We start from the raw sequence: 21,709 nt of genomic DNA on the forward strand, positions 1-21,709 counted from the left end.
ACGTAACTTTCGAGGGATTTGAGGAGTTGAGATCTCACTGATCCCAGCAGTTAAGCCATATCAAGCACACAAGAAAAAAAGATTTAAATAAATAAATGAAAATAACCATTGCCCATCTGTCCAGAGACAAGCTCCTCAAATCCTTCATTCTGTCCCTTGTCATTCATCACTGGGTCTGAACGAGATTATAATGTTTCAGAACAGACCGTCTCCCACAGATCTGTGGTCTTCCCACAGATTATTTGTCACACCTGCCAGGGGCGGGTAAATGGAGAAAATGTTAGCCTAAGTGAACAGAGATTTTAAAATCCAAAACGTATTTGCATTAACTTTGTAGCTGGACTTTAAATTGGACTTGAACATCTTTTCAGTCATGATTTTTTAGTCCACATTACATTCACACTGTTGTTTTTTAGAAACTTAGTCAGTTTGAGAAATAATAATAATAATATGTGACCCTGGAGCACAAAAGCAGTCTTAAGTCTCTGGAGGTATATTTGTAGCAATAGCCAAAAATACATTGTATTGGTCAAAATTATCGATGTTTCTTTTATGCCAAAAATCATTAGGATATTAAGTAAAGATCATGTTCCATGAAGATATTTAGTAAATTTCCTACCGTAAATATATCAAAACTGAATTTTTGATTAGTAATATGCATTGCTAAAAGTTAATTTGGACAACTTCAAAGGTGATTTTCTCAATATTTAGATTTTTTTTGCACCCTCATATTCCAAAAGTGATTATTATTACATTTTTGAATCGTATTTAAAAAAATTATATTTGATCATTATAATACTAATTCTATTTTACATAACAAGTTATAGTGCTTCACTTTCAAATGTTAAACCTTCAAGCATTTCTAAAGAGGTAGACCTTTAGACACACTTTGGGGGACGACAATCAACAAATGGTTTAACTTCTAGCAGTCTCTGCACATACAGTAGATGGAAAAATGAAATGAACATACTTTCCAGATCCAAATATGTTTGCATATGTTCACACTCTTTCTATATGCATGTATAATATAAAGACGATTTTAAGCAGCCCTACACAAAATAAAGTGTGGAAAGCACTGGTGTGTTTAGAGGCCTCTTAAATTCTGAGAACAAATTCATCTCTTATATGGCCTGAAATAGATGCAAACATGGGGGCAGGCAAAGGCAAATTCTCGGTATGGCCGTGAACACAGTTTACAGAGACAGGGATCAACAGACACTCTCTGTTTCAATCTCAAAAAAGCCAAGCAAAGTGGATTTTAAAGGCCTTGAGACCAAAAACATCACAGTTCTTGCGCAACCACCATTACATTTTCCAAATATCATTGTCTGGACTTTAATGAAATGCTAATGTGCCTTGACACTACCTTTTTATAATTCACAGCTTGTTTTATAAATGCCAGTACCACAGTACTTCGCCATACATTTCTGATACACACCTGTATCATTCTATTTGATATAGGCTTATTTCGTTTCTGGAGCTACACCATGACAACTCAATGGATTTGATAGGAAAGGCGTAGTCATATTTTCCTGACCTGTCATGGCTTGTTGCTTACAAAAGAACAACTTGCAGATCTATAGTATTGTATGCTATATTCGCTTCTGAATCCTCAACTCTCAGCTGTGCTTGCTTTTACTCATATCTATTGAGTAATTGAATATGGTACCTATTAAAAATCAATAGGTTTTTCTATTGCAAAAAACAACAACACATTAATTACTTATAAGGCATGAGAGTAGCTACTCAAATCCTGCTGTTTGCCTGCATAATAATTTCTAATTTCCGTCCTAGGCTGCACATGCAGGAACATGTGCAGTGTGCACAGGGCCCTTCAAGTAAACAGATTGCCAACCACATAGACAGAAAATATGTGCTGTGCACCAAGACTGCGGCTGCAGAATCAGTACCTGGACTGTTTCTAAGTGTTTCCACTCATTTTTAAGAGAGAAAATTCCTATTTTGCTGCATAGTTTCTTCCCACACAAACAGGACACAGTGGTTGCCGTTCATGTCCCAAAACACAGTTTTTCTTTCACTGGGGAAAAGAAAAACAAAGAGCAATATCATTAACTTGGTCAACATTATGATTTCATTGCTTCTACAAAGCAATTTCTCACTTTCCAGCTCCTTTCTTGCTCAGACTAGATCCGATGCCAAAACACACTTGCACTGAATTAAAGGGACAGTTCAGTCATTTACTCTTCCTTTTGTTGTTTTCAACCCAGTATATTTGCTTTTTTCGCGTAACACAACAGAATAAATTTAGCAGAATCTCCATGTGGCTCTGTTCACACACTCTTTCTCTCTAGAGGACACAACTGCACACACTTCGTGCATGCACGCGCATCAAGTTACAGGTTTGAGAAAACCTGGTACAGTGACGTTTGAAAAATTTTTTTACCAACTTGGTACCGAAATACCGAGTCTTTGACAACACTAATTGAAATAGTACACTTACTAAGTTTACTACAAGTACGCATTGATATTAGTATACTTACTACATAAAGTACAGTATACTTAAAAATATACTTGAACATTACTTAAGTATACTTCTTTTTCGTAAGAGAAGACTAGAATGATTAAATGTGTTCTTACTGGATTCAGTGCATCTTGAATTTATATTTTTGGTCTGATCTGGCAGCTTCGAGTAGGGCCTCCTCATTAATTATGAGACATTACATAATTATGTCAGTAGAACTCCTGGTGTAACATGGAGTCAGAGACGTTCGGATCCATATGCAGGGGTTTAATATAAAGAATGGTCAGACAGGCAGTAATCAGAGCACATCGTCAAGTATGTGAGGGATATCCAGAATCAGTAACAGTAACAATAGAGGTCGGGGCAGGCAGCAGAGAATCTCAGTCGGTATAAACAATCCAAGATCAAGACCAAGGACTACTTTGATGATGTTTTTCTTACCTTTCTGGACATGTACAAAGTAGAGAGCTAAATCTAAAATATCTTAAACTGTGATCTGAAGATGAACGGAGGTCTTACGGGTTTGGAACGACATGAGGGCGAGTTATTAATGACATTATTTAGATTTTTGGGTGAACTAACTCTTTAAGTCATTTGTGGATTAATGTTTATTGGAGACGCGAACCGTTTCAAGCGTTTTAGTTCGATTTGGTGAACTGGTTCAAGAAGATCCGTTTACATCGAGTGATTCTTTCGCGAACCAGATATGACTAAACTGCAGTGAACGTGCTCACAACAGACCTGGAAGAGAAGACAATGCTGAATAAACTCGTAGTTTTTGCTATTTTTGGACAAAAATTTATTTTCGATGCTTCAACAAATTCTAACTGACCCTCTGATGTCACATTGACTACTTTTATGATGTTTTTCTTAGCTTTCTGGACATGGACAGTATTATTTTTAAGGTCTATTTTTACAGGCTGTATGCAGTATATGCAAAGCCCGAAGCACAATGAAATAAAGTAACTTATGATTTTGGGGGTTTATTGTCCAGTTTCATATTTGTTCAGTGACAGTCATTACATTTGGGCCTTGATTCAAAACATGCAAAATCGGCTGGAGCCGCCCCTGATCATTATTATTTTTTATTTGCATATTAATTATTATTTAATTTTTTTTACTTAGTTATTGATATATAATCACAAACTTGTTGGCAAAATTGTGCAAATTGTTTGAATCTCAATCACATATTTCTTTTTTTTTTTTAGCTTTATTTTGTTCATCTTAGGTCACACAGAAGATAAAAATAATGTGAATATATAATATAAATAATATAGATACAGTATATATACACGTACAACCTACATACAACATACAACCATACATTAATTCAAATTATGAAAAATGAAAACACGAGGCTCGCATAATTATACACTAAAAAAAAAAAAAAAAAAAACATAAAATAGTGGGAAAATAATTAATTAATAAGATATTTGTCTCCTTAAAATAATCCAGAAAATGACTCCACACATTCATAAAAAGTTTTGGATTTTGTTTTATTGTGAATCAAACTTTCCCATCTTGAGAGCATATATATATATATATATATATATATATATATATATATATATATATATATATATATATATATATATATATATATATATATATATATATATATATATATATAAACAAATATCAAAAACACATTGGTGCAAGGAAGGGGAGCAGCTCACTTCCAATTCATAAGAATAAGTCACCTAGCACACTGTAAAAACCATGGTCTCTAACCATAACACCAAGATTTTCAAACTGGTCATGAAAGGGGAAAAGTGAAGTAAAGAAATGAAAAAGAAAACACATTATGCAAGTTATCCAGATCCTTCATTCACACTTTCATTCACTACTGCAGATTCTTGGCACTTGCTCTGATTAGCCCTGGGTTACGCATGAATGCCAGTGTTTTTGGCTGCTGGACCCTAAAGCCCCCCTGTGACCCCCCTCTACCTTCAGCCCCTCGGGTTTTTCCTCTTGTACGTTTTTGGCTTGATCTCCTTGCTTTATTTAACTAGCTAAACAGGTTTTGTGAAGTGGCTTTGAGGCTTGGCAAGCAGTAATGTGAATTGTCAAATCACAAATAAAACATAGGTGGGAACCAGATGATGCATTTGATGATGACGCTATATACATACATATATATATATACACATACATATATACATATACATATATATATATATATATAGGATGAGCTCAGGAATATTAATTAGCACACAATGACATTGCTCAGTATCCAGTCACCTTACCTAAAGGGTAAATCCAGGGGAACTAATCCTTAACTAACATCAAGGACAAAACTTGAATTGATAGACTCTTTGACGAATTGGTTTTGTTACACTTTGCATAAAAGTGTTTGCTAAATGCATAAATGTAAATAATATAATAATATCTGATATTTATATAAAGGAAAACAAAACTGAAATTCAAACTTGCACAATTATTGACTACATTAATGTAAGGTGCTCTTGAAATCGGTGTATTCTGACAATTCTTTTCAGGACCAGAATCAGAAACAGAGGTGAGCAATGTTTTTTAATATCTTAAATGGGATGTGGACTAAAAGTGTTCCTGGCGCCGCCGATACAGACAGTGCCTTTGAAGGTTTACAAGGCGAAAGGCTCCATTCAAAGGACAAGAGGGATTTAAGCTGGGAATCATTTATAACACTCTACAAATGTTTATTACCTATTCTACCCTGCTGTCGACTGCACCATAGCAACCAGGAGCAAAGCGCAGCCTTCATCTCCATGTATTCTGAGCATTAAGTATCTGCTAAAGGCAAATTTAAAAGGGTGCTGCTCTATATGAGGGGAAAAAAACTAAATAACAGTTGCTGCCCTAAAGCTAGTACTACCAAACCAGACACAGAGAGAGATAATCTTTTACATATTCTGCAGATAAGATGTAGTAAACGGTCTTAAAAGTACATATTTTTCATTTGGATGTAAAAGAAACCAGTGCTTAAAGGAATAGTTCACCCAAAAATTAAAATTTGCTTCAAATTTAGCCCAGCTTCAGGTCATTCGAGATGTATATGAGTTTGTTTCATCCTCGGAACAGATTTGGTGAAATTTAGTATCAAATCACTTGCTCGCCAATGGATCCTCTGCAGTGAATGGGTGCCGTCAGAATGAGAGTCTAAACAGTTGATAAAAAAATCACAATAATCCACAGCACTCCAGTCTATCAGTTAATGTCTTGGGAAGTGAAAACCTGTGCGTTTGTAAGAAACAAATCTATCATTAAGATTAGACGTATTTAACGACAAACCACTGGGTCCTGCGACAAAAATTAATGAGCAAAACAACATCCGAGAAGGTCTTGATTATGGAGATCATAAAATATAAATAGAATGAGATCCACAAACACATCTTAAGAGTTTCATAAACATTAAATAAATTCACAAATAAATAAAATGAGATTTGCATTCATTCTGGATCTTGTCTTGTACATTTGTAGATCGATGCATGCATTTGTTAGGGCTGCACAATTAATCGGATTTCTAATCGCGATTACAATTATGATGCCACAATTATGTAATCATTCAAAAGAAAGTGAAAGTGAAAGTGAAGTGACATTCAGCCAATTATGGTGACCCATACTCAGAATTTGTGCTCTGCATTTAATCCATCCGAAATGCACACACACAGAGAAGTGAACACACACACACACACACTGTGAACACACACCCGGAGCAGTGGGCAGCCATTTATGCTGCGGCGCCCGGGGAGCAGTTGGGGGTTCGGTGTCTTGCTCAAGGGCACCTAAGTCGTGGTATTGAAGGTGGAGAGAGAACTGTACATGCACTACCCCCACCCACAATTCCGTCCGGCCCGAGACTCGAACTCACAACCCTTCGATTGGGAGTCCAACTCTCTAACCATTAGGCCACGACTTCCCACAAAAGCAGCAATTAATCATTCAGAGTCCAGTGCACTTATGTTGTTGTGATTGCTTAAGATGTATTTTTTTCTTTCTACGTGTTATCTTATGGATTTTTCCCATAATTTTTTTTTCACATAATTTTAGTTTTAGTATAACATTATAATACCATTCATATTTTCCTTTTTTATAATTTAAAGAAGAAACCAATCTGATGTATGTATGACATTTGTGTCTGCATTTGTGGATTGTAGCGTAGTGCACATTTTTGGATTCTGAATCATTTTTAGTGATTGAAAAATGTGATTGGTAATAGCAAGAACAGGATTGGTCAACGAAGTGTGGCTGTTATCTGATTGGCTTGAGCAGACGGTGGGTGGATTCCACAAATTTGTGGATTGTCACGACTTGACGCTAGTTTCAAAATCCACTAGCTCAATGCACAGCAAGCTATTCACAAATGCACAGGACGAGATTCAACAGCCTATATTGGCAAAGTTATTAAAGTCAAACGAAAACAAATGTCACATTATTTGCCTCAATCCCTCGAGGGCAATAGATAATGAGATCATCCAAGACAAAATACATGGACAAAAAAAAAGCCAGAAGAACATGATCAAAGCAGCTACATTACTATAGCTTCAATAGCTCTGGGTTAAACAATGGCTTAACCTTGAGGTAGACATTAAGGGGGACTTTACAGACCAGCCTGGGACAGGGTGGAGGAACTAAGGAGGATGTTTGTTTCATTCTACGTGCCACCTCATGCTTCCTATTACATGTAGGCTTATGTATTAAAAGGTTCCATGGATGTTAAAGGCTCTTCGTGGAACCATCCGTGCCAATAAATAGCCTTATACTGTATTTTTCAGTTGTGTTTTAGATCCGAGGGACGTTGCCAGAAGAGTTAATTGAATGTGGGAGTGAAATTTGTTTTCAATAGCCTCTTTCCTAATTGTGTGGCCAGATAAACCAAACTCTGCTGTTAAACCAAACAAAATTCAGCTTTCTACAGACTCAGAGACTAGAGGGATGGAAAAAATAATGCCACCTCCTATCATTAGAAGTTGGCGATATTTACTATGTTTCCAGTTTTTGTATGTTGCCGTCTATATTGGCCAAGACTCATATCTGGCAAAAAAATAAAATAAAATAAAAAACCTAACCATATACATTTAAGTTCTATTAACATGCAATTAAATATTAGATTCAGCTCACATTTAAGTATATTATTTCCTTAATAAATACTCTTTTTAAAAGTCTTTTTATTTCCCCACAGGGTTATACTATCTGAGCATGACCTTTGACCTCGAGGCTTAGAAACTCGGGTACACTGTACTGTATTAATGACGAAAATAATGCAAACACTAGCTGCTCTATATTTAAAGCAGTATATTTGTTTAAGAACCTAAGGGGAAGTACATACACCTCAACATGAAGTGTGAATTCACCTGAGGTGACGTTCGTGAGAAGCCCGCACTAGCTCTCAGCTGGATCTCAGGAGAGCATTTTTAGCACAGAAACAAGTCTGTGTCGGCTGTGTTTACCAGCAGCTTCACAGGGCGGTGGAGAGGGGAAGAAACAGACACTGGGCTCAGATGAAAGCAGCGCCTCGGCACAGTGAGGAATTCATGCTGTTTACACAAGCATGGCCACTGCACTGACACAAACACAAAGCCATCCAACCCTCGCTGAAAGAGTGACACTCCGCATATAAATCACATTATGTAACACATCCACATTTGCAAAGCAATAGAGAAACCCATCTAAGAGATGCACATTAACAGCCATTACCAAATACTAAGATGCAACCATTCACATCATAGCTAAGTGCAAAAACTAAAATTTTTCAAAATTGGAATGTGAGTGCACGATTCTCCGAATATGCTAAAACTAGGGTTTCGCTTTCCAAAACACTTATTTTCCACCCTTAAAGACCCCCAGATATGCATTGCGCACTCAGATTTTTGGACCCCACTGTTTCAACACGTCAACTGAGAGAGTCCTCAGCTCTGTGCATTTGCCCTTCGGACTCATTCAGACTAAATCCACACCTTGAGAACTTTAATAACATAAGTGGATTCGGCTGGCAATCTAATTAAGGCTGTAGAGTGTCTGCTGATTCATTAGACATGGACAAGGAGAACTCGTCTATTATCACAGCAATGCACCTGCATGGGCAAAGAGTCGAGGTTATCAGAAAAATGAAATATCTCACAGTTTCAAAATAATAAACAGACACTGGTTTGATACGTTAAAGGGAACTGAAAGTCCACAACCACAAAATAGACCTAAATTAATAATTAGTGTTGATAAAAGCATAAACACTCAATTATTAAACCGACTAATACAAATAAATTCATGTATACAGTTAAAATTAATTAAATTTAAATAAAATCAAAGAAAAACAACATGTTGGGAATATTAAAGCAACACTGTAGATGTTGGCGCTCTAGCGGTTAATATACACAACTGCACGCATCCCGCGGAAGAACATTCTAACCGGATCTACTTCTCTAAGTTTATGTCTATGGCGAATCACGCAGGTGTGTGTTACTCCGCAGCGGTGACGACCCGAACTATAGTTAAAACATAAACACTTAATAGAAATGTACCGTAGTGATTTGGGAAAAGACAAAAAGGTGGTTTGGTAGATGAATTTATGATTTACTCACTCATTATATACATTTTGCGTATTTCAAACACAGAAAAAGTAACTTAGTGTTGCTTTACAGGTTATTTTTACACTACTTTTTTTTTTTTTTTTTTACAGTCTTCAAATGTAATGATGTATTTCACCCTGCTTCACTTTGACAAAAACTTTTTTCATTGGCTTTTGGATTATTTCAGAAAATAAACTCCAACATTATGCTTATGCCAACATTGTACATTTATGATTCTTACATGTTTTGTTCATCAGAAATACTCCTCAAAAAGGAACATAGGCTTTATTCTGAAGCTTGAATGCAATCGCCAGAAGTAAAAAGCTAAGAGTAGCCTATCAACAAACTAAACCACAGTCACATGCCTTCAACATAACCACCATTAAGCTTTACTCTTTCTGTCTTTATATAAAAACATTTTCCTCTGAAGTTTGAGCTAGAATAGTTTGCAAGAGCACGACTGTAAACACAATGAGACTGTGAAAGCAGACTAGTGAGTAGATGAGATTATCTGTTCAACATGAAGACATTTAATGGCCCCAACAACATCTCTAAACAAATATTGTTAAAATACATTAACTAAAAAGGGGGTTTACCGTTTTTCTGATGTATTTTATTTCACTGAATATAAGGTGAAAATATCTTGAGCTCAACTTTTAACCAAAAACCAACTGACGCAGGATGCTGGAATCAGAAGTGCTAAAATGCTAACTTGTTTCTGTATATCAGCCTACAAAAATGCCCGATACCAATATCATGTTACTCGGCGGCCATCTTTGAAACGCCTCTCGGGCATCCAAGTGCAGCTCCTATCTCTTTGAATGGGGAAACATCAAATTCTCCAAAACTGTTCACTAAGCTTACGATTAAATTTCATATTTGAAATCACCAAAGAAGTCTGACAACAACTGTGTAATAAATGTTGTTACTTTTGCTCAAATAGCATTATAAAAAGAAAATTTTTCAGGCTAGATCAGCCAGTGCGCCATATTGAGCTTTGCACTTTCCCCAATCAAAACTATACGACTGACATGTCTTGGGTATTCTAGAGTCTTTGACGATACTTGCATCACTTGTTTTTTTTTTGTTTTTTTTTGAGAGAGAGAGAGAGAGAGAGAGAGAGAGAGAGAGAGAGAATGGTCCACCACCTGTAGATCAGTGTTCAAAAGGATTGAAGTCTGGACTCTACATCTCATGTTTTAATCATTTTAATATTTTTTCCCAAGTTTGTCTAGTGTCAGGAGTGTGCTGGAATCAGAACAAGATACAGAGGTGAGTCACTGAGCAGGAATGAAAACACAGGAAACTGAAATTACGCAACCGCTCTGCCCACCTCTCTTCAACCCCAGACACCGTCACAACTGTGACTGGAGATAAAATCATGGATTATGTGTCGGTGACAAGCTTTTGAACTTTGAACTTTGAGTTGTGTGACGCATGGTGTGTGTGGCTTAAGTGAAAACCCTTTTAAAGCACAACCACTCTCCCAAATCTGGATCCAGCTGTAGGCTGCCAGACCCTACTGTCCCCAAGTGATGGATGAAACGCTTCTGGGTTTAACAAGAAAGTCGATTCCGTAACCTGAGTGTTTCTCATCAGCCAATGGAAATCCTACTCCTTGGATCTTTGATTAACTTCCTGCATATTTAACACATGGTCTGTGGCCTCATAATGTTTCTTGGTTTAGGGCAACGCAGACAAGAGATCAGAGTTCAAGAGTTTCAGGCACTTTTCATATACGCCTGATACAAACTTTTTCACACATCAAATCAGCCAAATTTAAGGAAAAAGAAGTCACATATTATTCAAATGTCAGGTTTGTTAAACATGCTATACGTTTTCACAGTATTTCACAGAAATGTCAGAAGAAAGTGTCACAATTTGGTTTTTCACCGGATTATCAGTTCAATCCCAAGAATTTGGGGTGGTGTTGGCGCAGTGGATAAGACACATGCCTTTGGTGTGAGAGACCTGGGTTCGAATCCACTGTGAGACACCAATGTGTCCCTGAGCAAGACACTTAAACCCTAGTTGCTCCTGAGGCGTGCGACCTCTGACATATATAGCAACTGTAAGTCGCTTTGGATAAAAGTGTCAGCTACATGAATTAATGTAAATCTCTCCAAATTTAAGTTTTTAGAAATATACATTAGTGGTGTGATTAATGTGATGTTTTTATCAGCTGTTTGGACTCACATTCTGATGGCACCCATTCACTTCTTCGGTGAGCAAGTGATGCAATGCTACATTTCTCCAAATCTGTTCTGATGAACAAACATACTCTACATCTTGGATGGGTTGAGCGAGAAATTTTCAGCATATTTCCATTTCTGGATTAACTATTCCTAAAACGTGTGCTCACTTTTCATTTTTAACTTTAAACAAAGTCTACAAATCTAGTAAGAATTAAACCAGTTTCCTAACAGGTAAGCTCATTTTAGCACACACAATGACCAATTTAGACTGGTAGCACTTGATGTTGACTGGTACATTTCAGCAAACTGTGAGTTAGGGCCAAACCGCTCGGGCCTGATTTTGTTCTGCATGGGACTTCATACTTTGTTTGTTCAGAAAACATGGACTGGGTCTGGAGAGTATAATCATGAAAAATAAATAACCAACAAAAGCAAATATTAGAAGGCAAGCTCTGTCTCAAAACCTGCTCTCTTCTGTCTATACAGACAGCAACTGAAACAGAACTGGAAAAAAGCTCGGACATGAAGCACAAGAGAGACATTTGATCAACAACTGATTCCAGTAACATTCAGTATTAAGTTAACAACGTGATTTCTAATAAGACCATAAATACATTGCACATGCAAATACTGGGTCAATTATAATGCAGTTTACTTCTACAATACAGGATTTTCTAGCATGGTATTTATGTCTTCTTTTCCGGTCTCTAAACATTCTTAAATCAACATACACTTACCCCATTGACAGGTTTTTTAAAGCATAAATTCACTTAAATTTCATCAATTTTTCAGAAATCCAGACACAACACACTTTTGGATTGCAAGTTAATATATATGATGCTTTAAGAATATTTGTACTGAACAAATAAATAAATACTGTAGCATTACTGTAGTGAGAATAACTAATTTTTACTGACACTTTATCTCTTTACTGACACTTTAGACTTATGTTGACAAAGAAACCGAAGCATATTTGCCATTACAAACATACGGTATCTACTCCAACTGAAATGATTGAAGAATTAATCAAATTCCTAAAAAAAATTGAGTGAGGCCTATGTGAGATCTGTGGCATGTATGTAGGGAACGTAGAGAATGAAAACAGGATTTGCCTCAATAGAAGGCAGTGATCAGCTGCATGGAAATAATCAGACTCTTGGCTGGAAATCAATTTCACATCACACAGCCACTCAAGCTTTGTTTTCAAAGCAGTGCCCGTCCGCTCACATACCAAACAACAGCTCGCTAAAAATAAATTCCCGAGCCACATCTCCAGGGCGTTTTGCCATCCTTCTGGGAATGCGCAGCCATATGCTTAGCCCCATCTCATCCTCACTCGCCGTCCCCCAAGAGCTCATTAGCCAGATCCACGCAGCAGGGACGCGGATGGGGAAACTACAATGTGAAAAGGTCAACTGCAGATGTCAGAGAGAGACAAGAACACTGAAAGAGCGAGCATAGATAAATGACAGAACAAAACTGTCCCGATCTTTGAGAAAAGGCCTAATCTACCCACTTATTTAAATAAGCCTATTATGCAGATCGCCTGTTTCCCAAAGCCCCCTTCCACTTATTCAACTCTCAAGCCAATACTGCTTTACTTCATTTCTAATGCTTGAACACTCCACAAGCAATTCCATGACCTTATAATAACTGAGAGACTTCATTACATATTTGGAATAACTGATGTCACACTACAAGACTATTAAAAAATGGAACCTAGAAATATCATAAAATTAAAAAACTGTGATATAGACCTATTATATATTTGTCATATAAAAACTAAAACACATATAAAAACTAAACAGATTCAGAAGAATTTTATGTTCTTAATGTAAAAATTTAAATACAATTTAAATCTCAATTAATTTTTTTTTTCATTATACAGTAGTCTAATGGCTGGGTTACTTTCAGTAACTAAACAACAACAACAAAAATTTATAAAATGCAATAAAATAAACAATAGCTGAAATAAAATATAAAAAATTAAACTTACCTTATTTCATTTCAACTAGTTGCCAAAGCAACATTTTAAGTTGAATTTCTAAGATAACTCAAACTAAATAAACTAAAACTCAAAAGTTAACATTTAAAATTTAATAAAAACTATACAGATATCTTATTTAAAAAACTAATTAAAAATGTAAAAAATTAAAATGAAATCAGAAAATGTAAAAATCAAATCAAAGTCAAAATATACACAAAAACTAAAATAGTGTATATATATATATATATATATATATATATATATATATATATATATATATATTTATTTTTTATTTTTATAATTTTTTTTTTACAAACTTTCACCTAAAATAAAATAAAATGAATATCTATAAACTATTCAAATAAATATTGTCCCTCTGCTTTCTTTGCTAAATGAGCAGCTTCCACTTTAGGACCATCACACTCTTCTTAGTCATCATCTCATTTAAAAGTGAAATAAATAGTGAAAGGAAACTGTTTGACAGCTATTCTTATCATATTACCCTGGTTTTTAACCCTGTTCTGTGTGACCTTGAGCTCACCTCTGATATCTGGCCAGAGGAAGTGGATATGGAGGTTGTTTATTGAACACTCTGGGCCAGAGGTCTCAGGTCTCCAACCACATTCAAGCTAAAGACCTTGTTTTTTTTTTTTTTGCTCTAGAGACGCAACAGGTGTTACATATAAAATGGAGCGCAGCTGTGTTTACATTTTTGTCATGATGCTTAGAAGGCCATTCGTCATTATTGATGTACAGAGTCATATGCTTTACATATTCACATTATCATTGGACTAAATCCATTTTATTGACAATGGAGCTGAACTTGAGCTTTTTTTGCTAAAGAAACGCTGACTTTCTGCAGAATAAAGATTTTCTTTTATTGTATAACTGCAGGAATAGTTAATTAAGGACAACTAAGACCAAGTTGAGCTGAAAACAAATGGTCAAGAAAGGCTAAATACTCATTCAGCACATTGACCAAGAAACAACAACAACAACAACAGCGGCGGCGGCCAGCAGACTATTCCCAAGAACTGCAAATGAGATTAGGCTGTGTCTTATGTAATGTGTGACTGAAGCCCAGATTCAGGATACTACACTATACCTAGGCAATAACACTCGCCATTGACCAAAACATCTAATAAGATGAGAATCCACATCAGATCACTGCACAAATTAAAATCTAAGACCGCGGCCTCACTGTAAGGCTGACATGTCTAATACAAACACACAAAGAACATCTAATGCGCAGGAAATTAAACATGCACCAACAGAGGATCTCAGAGAGAGGGGTGTATTTCACGAGAAAGCTGCCCATAATAACTCTCTAAGTATGAGAACAATGTCTGAGCCACCGCAGCGAGGGCTTCAGCGGGAATCTGAGCTACTCAGTTTGTGTTCATAGAGAGTGAGTGCTGCTTTAAATATTGTTCAGAGTTGGTTTTGTTAGCTACAACTATTAAAACTCATTTATGTTCACTGAAATGAAGCTGAAATAAACAAATATTAGACGAAGCGCTTAAAAAATTCAAAAGGTCATAAAATTTTAATATGCAAACATAAAAATAAAAGTCTGAAATATTAAATAAAAATAAAGGTTTAATATTGATACTACAATATTTCATATAATATAATTAATATATATATATATATATATATATATATATATATATATATATATATATATATATATATATATTAATTATATTATATGAAATATTGTAGTATATATATATATATATATATATATATATATATATACACACACACACACACACACACACACACACACAAACACAAATACTACTAATAAATATATCATATTATATGCATACTAAAAAGAATGGTCCAGACATTAGCATTCACTCAATTAAAAATGAAAGTTTCAAAAGGGGTTTTTCCACAACAATGCCATGGAAAAACAATTTTTGGTTCCCCAAAGAAACTTTTTGTGAACAGTTCTTAAAAGCACTATTTTTTCTTAGTGTTAAGAACATTTTTAATAATCTAAAGAACCCTTTTCCGCTGTATATATAAAAAAATTATAAAAATGGAGGTAAGAGGTTTTCATGAAACCTTTGATTCCAATGAATACCATTTACATCCACAAGCATTGGCTTCTCTCACACCTTCAGAAATGTCATATTCACTCCCTTTATTTCGCTTTCAATCACTGTCTAAATCACTGTGAAACAACAGAAGGTTTCTGATGTCCAAGGTTTCCATAAGGAGAGTTCATTTTCCTATAACCAAAGGAGACACAACATGCACCGAAGCACTGTGTAGGAAACACTGAGGAGAGTCAAACCAAACGAGGATGAAAGTTTGCAAGTTTAAAGCTTCTAGCAGAACAGACTGGTGATGTATTCTACACAATTAGACTTTCTTATTAAAAGTGTTTGGCACACAGCAGATGGGTCCATGTGTTAAAATAATGTCGAACTCCATCAGGAGGTCCATTAGCTATGTCTGAATGTTTAATGAACTTAAACATCAGGCTATTCATTCATTCACTCCATCAGAGATATGTAACGTTATAAACCAAATAAAAAGTGATGTGCTGCTGATGTAGTTTACAACTAACGTACACACCCCGCCCCCTCAAACACACACACACACACACACACACACACTCATGTATCACACAAGCTCGTTTATATGGTCACCATTTAAACCATTAGTCACTATGTAAACTAACAACAAAACTGCTTTGACAGTGCAGTGGGGCATTACGCAGACTAAGTGCACGAGCACACACACGGGCTGCGTCACAACTTCTAGCGCGCACTAATTAGTCAGCATATTTGAGTGAACAGACCTGGCGCGCGCGATGCTGTCTATGTAGGCGGCGCCCTAGGTTTTGAAACGCAACCCGCGCGTGCACGGAGCAAATGTACAGTATGAGTAGCGTGGTGGAAAAGTGAGCAGAAAGTGAGTTACCTTTGGAGTAGAGGGACTTGGGCGAATCGAGGTCGATATCCGCGCTAAAGAGCGACGGTAAATCAGAGGGCATCGCAGTGCCTCCGATCCCCAAAGAAATGACACGGACTTGCTCTTCAAGTGCAGCTTCTAACAAACTGACATTGTTTAGTTTGACCAAAACAAGAAATGAAAACAAACGAAAGCCAGGTGCAGAGAAAGCAGGCAGTGACACTTCTGGTTCTCATGAATATAGAGTTTGAGTCGCTCCGCGCTCTTCTCGGTGCGTGTAAACACTCCGCAGCAAGCGAGCGCGACTCTGTTTAGTTCTTCTGTTTCCTCTGAGACCACGCCCCCCGTCACGCTCCCTCCAAGCGTCATCACGCAGGAACGACGCCTTCGAAACGCTGAGGTTAATTGGATTAAATCTTAATGCGACCCAGATCCCTTTACCTGCCTGCACACGTCTTTGGAACAATACGTTCAGTGATATAAGGTGTAAAGAATTTAGGATAAAAATTGTTCAGCCCGAAAAAGCTTCTTTTTTTTTTCAAAGTTTGTTATCCCAATTTGCAATGTTTAATGACAGTATTTCAATCAAATGCTGAATTTGACATCACTTTAAGGATACAATAACCAAGTTACTTGGTTATTGCTTTGATTGCAAAGTGGTTAGGTTTATATATAAATATAACGGTATATCAGAAAACTCTTACAAGCAACTGAAGCAACTGAATATTTTTATTTATTTATATTTTCCTGAATATAAATAAACTATATATATATATATATATATATATATATATATATATATATATATATATATATATATATATATATATATATATATATATATATATATATATATATAATGTTTACAATTTTTTAATAATTCAGTTGCTCGTAAAAGTTTTCTGATGTAAAAATTATAAGATAATTATTATAATTTATAATTAAAAAATTTATTTTTTATTTTCTTGTAAATGTTTTATCCTTTGTTGCAATAAAACATGTATGTATGCAATATCCAGTCATGTGCTTACAATGATGAATGGAAATGGTCAGTATAAAATACATGTGTGTATGTGTGGTCCTTGTATTCCAGGATATGGGAACCAAATGTCCACACAAGAATAATAATAACGGTAAATTTTGACGTTGTGGGGTTTTTGGGTCCCTGGAAACAAGCTAATAAATCATGTTTTTCAAAAATCCAAAATGCAGGAAGTTTTGTGTGAGGAGTATAGGTTTAGTGTTAGAGTTTGTACAAATTTATGGAGAGTCTCAACAAAGAATGGTAACCCAATATCTGTGTGTGTGTACTACGGTGTTTTTTTTCTATCCCGGTGGGGAGTTAAACCTGCCACTGTATGTGGGGCAAAATAGGATATAATTACCTGTATATGCATGTGAAAGATATATAGCACAAGCACACTTTTCAAGAGAAAGATTACACAGTTTGGGTCCTGCACTTTTTGGTTGTCAGACATTAGTGCAACATGTTTCTTAGGATCTTTGTGGGAAAACAAACCCTTTGTGTTTTTGTTTAACAAAGCATCCAATCAGTGTCTATAAGGAGCCATGCCATCATGTCTGTGATGTTCCTGGAAAAATTAGACCATTATTGTCTAGAGACAACACGGGATGTGAAGACCTCTTGACACTGACACACGATTCATGTTCAGCATTGATTCACTATTGTCCTCACACAATGGATGTTAATATCAGGCTTGTGTGCTATAATCATCTGAAAGAATTGGCCATAAACACATATCTTTCCTCTTTATTTGACCCTCTAACTCTAGCACTCTCTATTCTAATTCTATACTTTAAAAAATTGCCCTTTTTAGACTTGCACTCTATTAATTTAACTGCTTTAAAAAAAAGAAAGAAAAAGCTTGCTGTATTATTTTTTCTATTCTATATGTTTTCTTTTAATTTATTATAGAATAAAAATAAAACTTGCTACAGTCTATTATATTTACATTTATATTTATTAATTTAGCAGACGCTTTTATCCAAAGCGACTTACAAATAAGAACAAAGGAATGATATCATTCATACGCATCTGCTAAATGACTAAATGTAATGTAATCGTAATCAGAACTGAATTAAGAATGCTTTTTTTTTAAATCCCAATATTTTTCCCAGACATTAAAAAAATCCAAAGGATTTGTCATTAGTAACCCTGTGGAATAATCAATAATTATTTATTTTTGGGAATTATCATTTCGATTTTGTCAGGGTGTAGTTCTCCCTCCAGTCCGCTGGGCGCTCGTGTGCGTCACTCTGCAGCAGCGTCACTGTGACGAAGCAGAAGTAGAACAAGCGGCGTAGCGTCCATCAAACTGGCGTGCTGAACAACAGAAAAAAATCATTTTTTTCTTAAAAAAATCTGATTTCTTTGAGAAAAAATGCCGGACTTAGCGGTAGAAAGGGTCGTTGTTCATCCCTTGGTGCTACTGAGCGTCGTGGACCATTTTAACAGGTAAATCTGAGTCTTGTGATGTTGCTGTAGTAAAACTGTTAACTCACTGTCATTATGTGTCAATGAAAGTAGCCGCTACAAGCTAAAGGCTAACTCAATACAATCACAGTATAATTATTGAAAGGAACATGTACTTCAAGGTGTGAAATATGTATATCAAGGTGTTGTATATCGACTTATCTTAATAACTTTTAAAGTTTATGGTAAAAAAACTTACCATAAAAAACTCAGAAATCTGACCTTAACTGCAAGTCAGTTATGATTAGTAACATGCACCCAGTAAGTTACTATATAAGTTAACTGATCATTTCACTCGCACAGATTGAGCTTTTCGCTACTGGACAATGAAAATTCAAGAATTTAATCTATTATAATTTCGTTTGCTTTGTATGTACTTTATACATTTCTTATAATTAATTGTGTTCTTGATGCTGAACCTTCCTTGATACGTTATTGGAAATACACACACATGTATTACATATGTTAAATTATTACATGTAGGCTATAGCTTTCTAAACAGACACTTTCAGACAAGCTTGAAGTGAAATTATTACATGAACAGACACTTTCAGAAGTCTAATACATGTTCTGACACGTCTTATATATTCTAAGGACCATACATTTGAAGATACACAGAATAAACATAGTTCTAGATGTCTCCTTGTATTATTTACAAACCCTGTCTTTTTTTGTAGGATTGGAAAGGTTGGCAGTCAGAAGCGAGTCGTGGGTGTTCTGCTGGGTTCGTGGCATAAGAAAGTGCTTGATGTGTCCAACAGCTTTGCTGGTATGTTTGCACGTCTTGGTGCAAGATGCACCTTTTTCCTATTGAAATGTAGTGTAAGTAATATTTTAATGGTGTGGCAGTGCCTTTTGATGAGGACGACAAGGATGATTCAGTTTGGTTCCTGGACCACGACTACCTGGAGAATATGTACGGCATGTTCAAGAAAGTCAATGGTAAGATAAAGAATCAGTGTTATAGTCATACATAGGCTTATTGAATCAGTTTTGACCCTATGTCCAAGCTCTAACGGAGTCTTGTTTTTTTTTTTATTTTTTATCTCAATTCTAGCAAGGGAGCGAGTAGTTGGATGGTATCACACAGGCCCAAAGCTGCACAAAAATGATATTGCCATAAATGAACTCATGAAACAATACTGCCCTAATTCGGTATGTACTACTGCTTGTTTTACTATTTTATTGTATTTTACACACTGTGTACCAGGGTGCAAGCAAGTCATGTTTTATCCTTAATCCCAAAGGTTTTAGTCATTATTGATGTGAAACCCAAGGACCTGGGGTTGCCAACCGAAGCGTACATCTCAGTGGAGGAAGTGCATGATGTGAGTTCTTTTCCAAGTAGTATTAAAGCTACATGAATGTATTTGATTCCTCACGTGCTGATTGTTGAGATTTATTCTTCACTGAAGGATGGGACTCCCACATCAAAGACGTTTGAACACGTGACCAGTGAGATCGGAGCAGAAGAGGCGGAGGAAGTTGGTGTGGAGCATTTGTTGCGGTAAGATGGGCATGCAAACACGTACATGACTGATTATTTGATTCGTTTTAGATGCATGAAAATTAGGGCTTTCAAAAATAAGCTGTTAACCTCTGCAATTAACATTTTCTGTATAGAGATGCATCCGATCGAGCAGCCAAATAAAATACGTTTAGGCTTAATACTCACAATACTGATTTTGTATCAAGAGAATCTATTGATACAGAATATTTTATCGTGTAATGTTCTTACATCTTGTGAAAATTAATGCACAAAAGATCTGTGGGGGAAGATGATAGCTATTGTTCAGAGTGGATATTGACGGTCACAGACATAGGCACAGCTAAATGTGACGTTTATTATAATGTGCTTATGTGATTTTTTTTTTTTTAAATTTGTTAAAAATGATGGCTTTCAATTATACTTTAGTGTATAATTACAGGGGGTAAAAATTAATAGACATTAGTAGCAGTGACACTGACCTTCATTAATAGTATTTAGTAAAAAGCTGGCATAAAAGTTTTTTTTTTTTTTACTATATTTGGTTTTACATAAATTTGGATATTAAATGTTGAATATATGTATTACAATATGAAAATGCATTAATGTTAGGCTCAATTAATCCCAGTTACAGAAAAAAAATGTGCGATTTAGTTTTTTTTTGTATTTTTCAATCGATAGCACTTATTAAAATATCTGTAAACAGCCTGGTTTATTCTCATGCTGATTTTTTGCAGTGATATCAAGGACACCACAGTTGGCACTTTGTCGCAGCGCATCACCAATCAGGTTCACGGCCTGAAAGGGCTCAACTCCAAGCTGCTGGATATCAAGAGCTATCTGGAGAAGGTTGCCACCGGCAAACTGCCCATCAACCACCAGATCATTTATCAGCTGCAGGACGTGTTCAATCTGCTGCCTGATGTCAACCTTCAGGAGTTTGTCAAGGCTTTCTACCTTAAGACCAACGACCAGATGCTCGTGGTCTATCTGGCCTCGCTCATCCGCTCTGTAGTGGCGCTCCACAATCTCATCAACAACAAAATCGCCAACCGTGATGCAGAGAAGAAAGAGGGCCAAGAGAAAGATGACAGCAAGAAAGAAAAGAAGGACGAGAAGGAAAAGGATAAAGACAAAGACAAGGAGAAGGGAGACTCTTCTGCCAAAAAAGATGACAAAAAGGAAAAGAAATGAACCTGAACTGGCATGAACTTGAGCTTACACAATCTTGGCTGAATGAGGGAGCAGTTCTACACATCTTTGTCGCCTCTTGTATCAATTTGCAGTTTAAATTGGTCTTTTTGATATAAAGGACTTATTTTTTGTTTTGATTAAAAGAGAAAGAAATTAGCTTTTTGATGTTCTGGTCTTTATCAAGGTTAAATTATAATTGTAGTACCATTTATTAGACCGTCAGAATATCAAGACGGGTGTCCAGTGTTACAGCAAAGTCCAACTGCAGACATGTCATTGTATTCACACCGAGATTTCTTTTTTTTTTATCATATAAAGTTATGTCAAACAAGCTTCTGCAGCCTAACCTGTTTTATTTTGTTCACTACATGCAAAGCTCACAGTCTGTTAAAAGT

At 35.9% G+C, this 21,709-nt stretch overlaps 2 protein-coding genes across 3 annotated transcripts in view; one reads left to right on the forward strand and one right to left on the reverse strand.

The window, feature by feature from the left end:
* The window catches only part of LOC113051848 (nuclear factor of activated T-cells 5), a 37,776-nt gene extending 21,308 nt beyond the window's left edge, over nt 1-16,468 (reverse strand). For both annotated transcript variants that reach the window (XM_026215984.1, XM_026215983.1), the window contains exon 1: nt 16,150-16,468. In XM_026215984.1, the coding sequence (XP_026071769.1) occupies nt 16,150-16,222 (73 nt within the window). In that variant the 5' untranslated portion in view covers nt 16,223-16,468. The remainder of the gene's footprint in view (nt 1-16,149) is intronic.
* A 1,940-nt stretch (nt 16,469-18,408) lies between these two features.
* LOC113051850 (26S proteasome non-ATPase regulatory subunit 7) lies at nt 18,409-21,646 on the forward strand. Its single transcript, XM_026215992.1, has 7 exons — nt 18,409-18,616; nt 19,312-19,403; nt 19,484-19,576; nt 19,692-19,789; nt 19,882-19,962; nt 20,050-20,141; nt 20,858-21,646. Exons 1-7 carry the CDS (start codon nt 18,543-18,545, stop codon nt 21,312-21,314), a joined length of 987 nt encoding a protein of 328 aa, XP_026071777.1. The 5' UTR covers nt 18,409-18,542; the 3' UTR covers nt 21,315-21,646.
* Nucleotides 21,647-21,709: the final 63 nt, after the last annotated feature.

This window comes from Carassius auratus, chromosome 32, assembly GCF_003368295.1.
Source record: "Carassius auratus strain Wakin chromosome 32, ASM336829v1, whole genome shotgun sequence".
Classification (NCBI taxonomy): domain Eukaryota; kingdom Metazoa; phylum Chordata; class Actinopteri; order Cypriniformes; family Cyprinidae; genus Carassius; species Carassius auratus.

Excerpts from the sequence above, each read along its gene's own strand:
- LOC113051850 (XM_026215992.1), top strand. The coding sequence starts at position 18,543 with ATGCCGGACTTAGCGGTAGAAAGGGTCGTTGTTCATCCCTTGGTGCTA. Across the intron at positions 18,617-19,311 it reads GTCGTGGACCATTTTAACAG|GATTGGAAAGGTTGGCAGTC; the intron begins GTAAATCTGAGT and ends CTTTTTTTGTAG. Across the intron at positions 20,142-20,857 it reads GGTGTGGAGCATTTGTTGCG|TGATATCAAGGACACCACAG; the intron begins GTAAGATGGGCA and ends GATTTTTTGCAG.